We start from the raw sequence: 7,375 nt of genomic DNA, 5'->3' as shown, positions 1-7,375 counted from the left end.
GAAACACACGGCTGCTCAGCATAGTAAACCGTGGCTAACAAGGCGATAATAGCCTTGGTCTTTGGCATAGTGAACGGCTGGTTGTCAAGCTCCATAATTTCCATCATTAAATTGCTTGAGATTTGCATCCTCTCTGGCAAATTTTTTGGTTTGTCAAAAGCCTCCGCAATGGATTTAAGTCCGGATGACTTATTGAATGCCAGCTTGTTGTTGTTAGCATTTTTAGCAGCACGGACACGGTGCTGCATTCAGGAGGTAAGGGGCATTGCATGTTCTCAATTTGGGAGTGGTCGTTCCGACATTTTTATGTTTATAATTAAAAGGTTTGTTTGTAACATACAGGGTTAATTGATAAAATAATATTAATTCTTAAAATGACTGGTTGTTTTTCAGTATTCTAATTATTTTTCTAGTGAGAAACTTGTTTTTTCTGATGCTACTTGAACGTTGCTCGGGTCGTGCCGGATGGGAAGCGGCTTGACCAAAAATCACTCACCGCCGCGCTGGCAAACATACAGTACATATATTATCGGTTCTGTTTGTTATGATATCGGACCGATGAGTATGATGTCATAATTTCCTGATATCAGGCTGATAACTATCGGGCCGATAATTATCGTGCACCCCTAAAACTTTCATTTTAATCACCTCTGGACATGTCCTTATGTAATTCTTTTAGCTGTTTATCTCAATCCCAATTTAGCACATTTTGTGTTAGAGAATTCTTGACAGTATTTGTACACAAAAGGTTCAATAGGAGGTCAGTCAGGCTTTGAAAGTGTTTGTTAAACTAAGTTGAATGTAGAGGAACCACAGTGTTTCAACAACAAACTACAATTCAAAGTGAAAGCTTTGACAGGTCATTACTACCATCTTTTGAATTGTGTGCTTATAGTTGAAAGCACCACCCATTAGCAGATGGCTAAATGAAATATAGAATGACAGACATTTATTGAAGTTAACAAGGAATTTTTATGAACCCCCCAGTTATCTAAATAGGTTTCACCAACTGCTGCTTTGTGTATGTTCATATTTCAGTCAGACAAAAGGAAAACAAAAAGGTAACTACAGCCCTAAGAGGATTCTGGAAAGATTAGCCTTTCATCTTAGAAAATGATTGTCTGCAGTTCGCATAGAAAAGAGCAACCCATCTACAAAAATGTACAAAAGGGTTTTATTTTTTTCTTCTTTAACATGTGACACAACTCTATATCCATGACAAATGAATGTGGTCACAACATTTAAATGATCCTCATATACTTAAATATTTACAATGGTACATCTTGGGGTGATAACTAAGATTCAAGCAAGTAAAGATTGAATTGATCAAACAGTCTGAGTGCACTTTATCCAAGTGCTGTAAAAATGTTTTAGACAGAAAGCTTGTTTCTCTGAGAGCGAGGTTGAATTTTAACTTTTAAGTCATTTTCTTTGTCCTTAGTATCTTTGGTTTGTCTCAGGAGTGACTCACTGTCTGAGACAGCCTTGCCAAACCCTGCTATCAAAATCAGTATTATTTTCTTATCTGGACTTGTTTGTTTCTAGATAAAATGAATGCAGTGACTTTATTCTTTGTGTTTTATTGTGAAACCTTTAGGCTCTAAATAGGATCATTGCAAAAATTCTAAACTGATAAACCAACACAGTCTAACTAATTCTACTGTTTTGCATTTACTTGGTTTTCATTTCGAACTGTCACATTAGGTGTTGTCACAGAGTCCATGGGATATGTATTTTCCCCCTCAAAAAAGGTCTAAACACTATTGGGGAAATTATATTTTATTTATGTTTGTACATAATATCAGTCCTTTTTTACATACAGTATTGGGACCAGTCCAATTGTTTGTGTCCAACTAGCTACTTTATTGTTCTTCTCATGATTAATACATAATGTTGTTATTTCTGTATAACTTGCAGGAACCAGATTTACATAGCACCATCAGGTGTCCAAAAGGAAAGAATACAGGTGAGCCGGATTCCACCAAAATTTGAAGCGGTGCTCGGTACAGATGGTGACATGTTCCAAATGAGTGACATGAACAAATTAAAAAAAATATATGTATGACAGTTTCTGTCAAATTATTTCAACTTTTTTTTTMMTTTGTTTTGTTTTGTTTTTGTGTGTGTGAATGTGTGTGTTTGTTTTCAGCCAGAGGATATGTTTGTGTGTGACGTGGAGGAGAGGGATATCAGTTCTCCACCCGCCTGGAAAAAGTTGAAAAAAAGCCAGTGTACACCGCTTTTTATGAACGCCTACACCATGAGAGGTTAGGAACTCTACCTGATTACATAGCTCCCAAACTTTCCACTGTTTGCTGCCAACCATAGATTCAGGCTGCAGACAAAATGTAAAAAAAAAGTATTTTTAATTAAATCTGCATTGCAGTTTTTCATTTTGTCAGTGTCAGTCCAGTCTGCAGAATATTGCTAATTATCTTTGACTGTTTTCAACAATGCATTTTTTTATTGAAAATATCAAGCTGTATATGAAAAATGGATTCTGAATGCTTTTTGAAGCAGATGAGATGATACTTTGACAAGGAGGAAGTACATGATACTAATAATTAAAACTTGATAAGACAAATCATTAATTTCTGAAGCTTAATATCCTTTCAAATTAAAATCATCTTTTAAATAAATCACCCTGCACACTGATAGAAGTTTTAATAATACAAAAAAAGTTTTAATGTCTTATTTTAAGTGTTTTCTGCTCCTGAATAATGTGATAATGCAATTTTAAGTTATTATGTGGGTAAGATTTTAGGTATCATTCTTGGTCTGAAGCTTTTTTTTTCCTGTATGAAAAAAAACTCCTTGGATATAAAGTGCATAAGATTAGATACAAGACTGGGCATCAAACGACATGTCTTTATTTTTGTACTAGAGTTGTTTTATTTTTATTTATTTTATTTTATTTTTTTCTTAATTCATTCAATATTCAAAAATGATGAAGAAAACTTTGAACTTAAAAGGTCAATGTTAATATTTCCCCATGGGTCAAACATTTGACTGCTTCATGAGTTCAAACCTTACTGTCAGGCTATTATACATCGTTGGTCTTAATAGTCTTTGTGGGGACAAATTGTTTTACAAAGTTTACCCTCTTTCTCCTTGTAAACTTAAGAAAAAAAACAAAACAAAACTGAAAGCTTAGGTACTGATCATCAATACTGAAAGTTTATGTTGGGTTCATAGGTGTGCTTTAGCCACAGTGTTGGATCAGATCTCAGCACACAGGCATAACCATAAACAGGTGTAACAAGTTTGAAAACACTGTGTGCCATTTCTAACATGTCTGCCTAATTATCATACATGTACAGTAAGTATAAATTACAGACTTCCTAAATTTGTCAGGTGATTCTGTGCATAAATAAAACCCACCTCTCCCCTTAAAATTGAAAGATATGGTTTGCCGAAATGTCTTTAGGTAACACAAAAAAGAAAAAAAACATGATGAGATAATATTCAGGACAATGTTTGCTAAAGAATGCATGATTAAAGGTAAACTCTTAAGTAACTCACCTGTCTGCATGCCAGGTCTATTTGCATAGATTATAAAATATCAAGGTTGCATAATCTCGATATTTAAACCAGTACTAACAGTAAGGTATCCATTTTTACTCCTGCATTTATCTATTATTTGCAAGAGACAATACTGTATGTGAAGACAGCACTCCTAAACCAATTTTATTTTTTCTTTTTCTAAAATGCAGGGGCACAGGCAGTTATACACACCCACTCCAAGGCTGCTGTCATGGCAACTCTGCTGTACCCTGGCAAAGAGTTCAGGATAACACACCAGGAGATGATAAAAGGGATCCGTAAGGGCACCTCAGGCACAAACTATCGGTTTGTAATCAAGCAGCATGCATTAGCAAAGCCAAAAAAAGCAAACAAAAAAAATGAAGATTTATTTCTTGGGCAAGTAAAAAAGGTATAGAGCCGTTCAGGAAGTGTTTGTTCACCATATAAAAGGTCATTTGTTTAAAAAAAAAACATTCATTTTCAGAAAAAAAATAAATGTTAAAAAAATTTACTTGTCAGTTGATTTAAACTTTCACCATAAAAAATCATGTGTTATGTTCTGACACAATTTAATCCAAACGGAAATATTGGCCATCACTTGATTTTATTTTTATTTCATTTTTTCTTTGAAGCTAACATGCTCGACTTTCTGTCTTCACCACACCATGGTTCGGCTGATCCACTGCACACACAGTACAGTTTAATCATATTTAAGTAGCCCGTTTTTTTTTGGCCATGGTACTTTAATGTGCCTAGTCTTGCCTTTTCTTTCCCAATAATACCTCATGCGAACAGAATAATTTGCTGTGAAATTGTTTATTAAGGAAGACTTGACTCCACCTTTAACAAAGCCGGTACATGATTTCACAATGACAGAAAATACTGAATACAGCAATGGTTTTATCNGTGGCCTGGCTGTGCTGGGGTGGGTTCAGGGTGGGCACGGGGGCTTAGGGTTCTGGGGTTGTGCCGTCCCTGGGCTGTGGTCCTGGTGGGGCCGGGGGGGCTTGAGTCCTGGCTGGCGGGTTGCTGGGGTCTGGGCCGGTTTGTGCCCTGGTYCCCGGCTCTGGGCGGGGGGCCTTTGGTGCACTGGTGGGCTGTGGGTCTCATGAGCTGCGGTGTTGGGCTGGCTGGGGGCGGGGCCGGTGGTCCGTGGGAGTGGACAGGCCAACCCAGCCTGGGTGTCTAGTGTGCTATTTGTTCTGAGAGTTGTCTGAATGTTGGGTCGGGTATAGTATTTCCRCTGGGGTGGGGCTGGGTGGGTAGCCTTGTGGGCAGCCAGGGGCTGTGCTGTGTCGGCTGGCTGGCCCCTTTGTTGTGGCYYAGGCTCGCTCTTGGTCCCTCCTTGCGCTGTTGGCGGCTGGGTGTGCACTCTCGGCCGAATCATCCTTGCTGGGGTTCGGTAGCCTCTTTGGGTTGCAAGCTGGCTATGGGGCTGGGAGTCTGGATGGCCCTGGGGCGGGTGGACTGTTGGTCCCGGTTTCTGACGGTCCTCTGGGCTCTGTCTGTCCGTGATCTGGGGCTTTCTAGGCCCGGTGGTCTGTCCGGAGGAAGAGGTATTGGGGCCTCATTCCCTGAGTGGGTCTTGGGCAGATAAATTTGCCTCGAGGATTTTCTGTAATCGAATTACTCGAATGATTCAAGGAATCGTTTCAGCCCTAGGGCAGTGATCACCTGTGACTGATACATTCAGTGTTTACATCAGGAATGGGCAGCTTAAATGATGGAGGGGGCCACAATATTTTATTGACACTACCACACAGCACTGCGCACTTACCCAAATATAATAAAACTTAAAAATATGTATTAAACCAAAATACAATGAAGTAGTTGTACAAAACATTTGAAGCAAACAAACAAAAAAAAATGAACCCTTATTTTAGCAAGCTGAAGTGCAGCGGCATAGGACACCTTGAGTGCAGAGTCCTGTGTGGTTTCCCCCAGAGAGCTGCTTTGAGTACTGTATTTTTTTTTTTTATATTAAAAACAAATTGGTGGGGGGCCTCATTTGCGGGCTGGCCAGAAGTCACCTGCAGGCCGGATGTGACCCATCCCTGGTGTAGATTCTGTACTTTTCCCAAACATGGTCACCATGGTCTGTAAGCGTAAAGTGCTTTGGGATCCATAGGGACTTGATAAAGCACTATATAAGTTCAAGCCATTTACATATTCCATGTTGTCCCTATTAGACTGAATTTGCCACAGAATCTGTGGCACAGATCTATTAAAAGTATCTTGAAGCAGATTGGAATGRTCATTCATTAAACTGACCAGGTTGTAATTGCAAAAGGCAATGATTCCAGAAGTTTCCAGCTTTAGTGTCACTGGAATTATTTATTTTTTTCTTTGTGCCTTGCRGTACAGGTATGACGACATGTTGCTGGTGCCTATTATTGAAAACACCCCGGAGGAAAAGGACTTGAAAGACAGGATGGCTCGAGCAATGGAAGAATACCCAGATTCATGTGCAGTTCTTGTTCGCAGACACGGCGTTTACGTTTGGGGCATTTAAAATGACTAGAAACTCCAATTTACAATTAATTCAATATAAAGTCCTTTATAGACAGAGTTGCACATAAGTGGTGCGCAGGTGCACATGCGCGATCAAAAAAAAAAAGTGCGTCAGATGGAATGCCATAAAGCTCTCTTGCATAACTAAGACTGTACCTGAAATTGTGAAAACAACAGCTAGCAGGGTCGCAAATGTGACCTGATTTCTTAAAAACAAACAAAACAAAACAAATCCAGCCTCACTGGTATGACTGGATCGTCGTTCTGTCAGAGTAGGGCAGCAGGACCCTGATGTATGAGGATTAAATGGACACTGCTTTCAACGAATCAGACGAACTCCAGAGCCGTTTTATCCAATCAGAGCAGAGCAGGGCCGGACTTTCAGTGAGAGCTGTTTTCAGTAGAGACAGCGGCTCGAGCAGCAGCTGCAGCGGTCAGTCCTGACATSTCCTCCTGCACTTTGCTCCTGAACTACCAGAGGTTTGGGTCTCTAAAACTTAACTTTATATTAAATATATGTTCAGAGCGTTGTTATCGAACAGATCTNCTGTATTTATCTCTAACAATCTGCTGCATTTTGTAGGTGTGAATGCTATGATTACCTGTTCGACATTGCAGTCCAGATGAAGCAGTGTGGATTGGACCCCTCAACCTTTCCAAAGGAGGAAAAGGGAATAGTCTGACATTTGCTGGTGCCCACTGTAAAGACATTTGTTACAGAGGGGTTAGTTCAGTTCAATCAGGAGGGCAGATTGTAATCATTTGCTTTTCATGGCAGCCTCCTTCAAAATTGATGAAATTTGATGGTAAGGGCAAATTCAGGGCTGAAGATCGAATGGCTGTAATCTGGAAGTCCCTGCAGGTACACTGTAAAGCACTGTGGGACAACTCACCAGAGAGTAGCTGTCAAACCAATGTCCTCAGGTTCAAATGCTTTATTGTTCAAGCCTGACTACACTGGAATCCAGGTTTTGCTGTATGTCAGGGATGAAAAGAACATGTATCTCACTTGATCTGTAATATTTTTAACTTCCTGTGCCTGCATAAATAAAACATAAAATGTCAGTGGTGACTTGCAGATTTATCTTATTTTTTTTTATTTTTTGTTTTGTTTTTCTGAATCTGCCTGTTTAAATTTTTAAGCCACATTTCAAATGTAACAAACCATTTGCAAATGAGACACGACTTTGACCGGTGAAATGAAAACAAAACAAAAAAACAAAACAGCGTACACTTAAGTGCCTGTGGTCATTTTGTCAAACATCTTTGACTGAAAATAACTCCATGTTGCATAAAAGAACTCTTGCTGTGTCCATGGACATCCTTTCATTCCCACACC

At 39.3% G+C, this 7,375-nt stretch overlaps 1 protein-coding gene across 2 annotated transcripts in view; it reads left to right on the top strand.

The window, feature by feature from the left end:
• Positions 1-6,576, top strand: part of apip (APAF1 interacting protein) — a 16,429-nt gene extending 9,853 nt beyond the window's left edge. For both annotated transcript variants that reach the window (XM_014032903.1, XM_014032901.1), the window contains exons 5-8: positions 1,918-1,966; positions 2,150-2,267; positions 3,714-3,849; positions 5,890-6,576. In XM_014032903.1, the coding sequence (XP_013888357.1) occupies positions 1,918-1,966; positions 2,150-2,267; positions 3,714-3,849; positions 5,890-6,037 (451 nt within the window). In that variant the 3' untranslated portion in view covers positions 6,038-6,576. The remainder of the gene's footprint in view (positions 1-1,917; positions 1,967-2,149; positions 2,268-3,713; positions 3,850-5,889) is intronic.
• Positions 6,577-7,375: the final 799 nt, after the last annotated feature.

This window comes from Austrofundulus limnaeus, unplaced genomic scaffold, assembly GCF_001266775.1.
Source record: "Austrofundulus limnaeus strain Quisiro unplaced genomic scaffold, Austrofundulus_limnaeus-1.0 Scaffold1570, whole genome shotgun sequence".
Taxonomy (NCBI): domain Eukaryota; kingdom Metazoa; phylum Chordata; class Actinopteri; order Cyprinodontiformes; family Rivulidae; genus Austrofundulus; species Austrofundulus limnaeus.
This window is presented reverse-complemented; position numbering and strand designations above follow the sequence as displayed.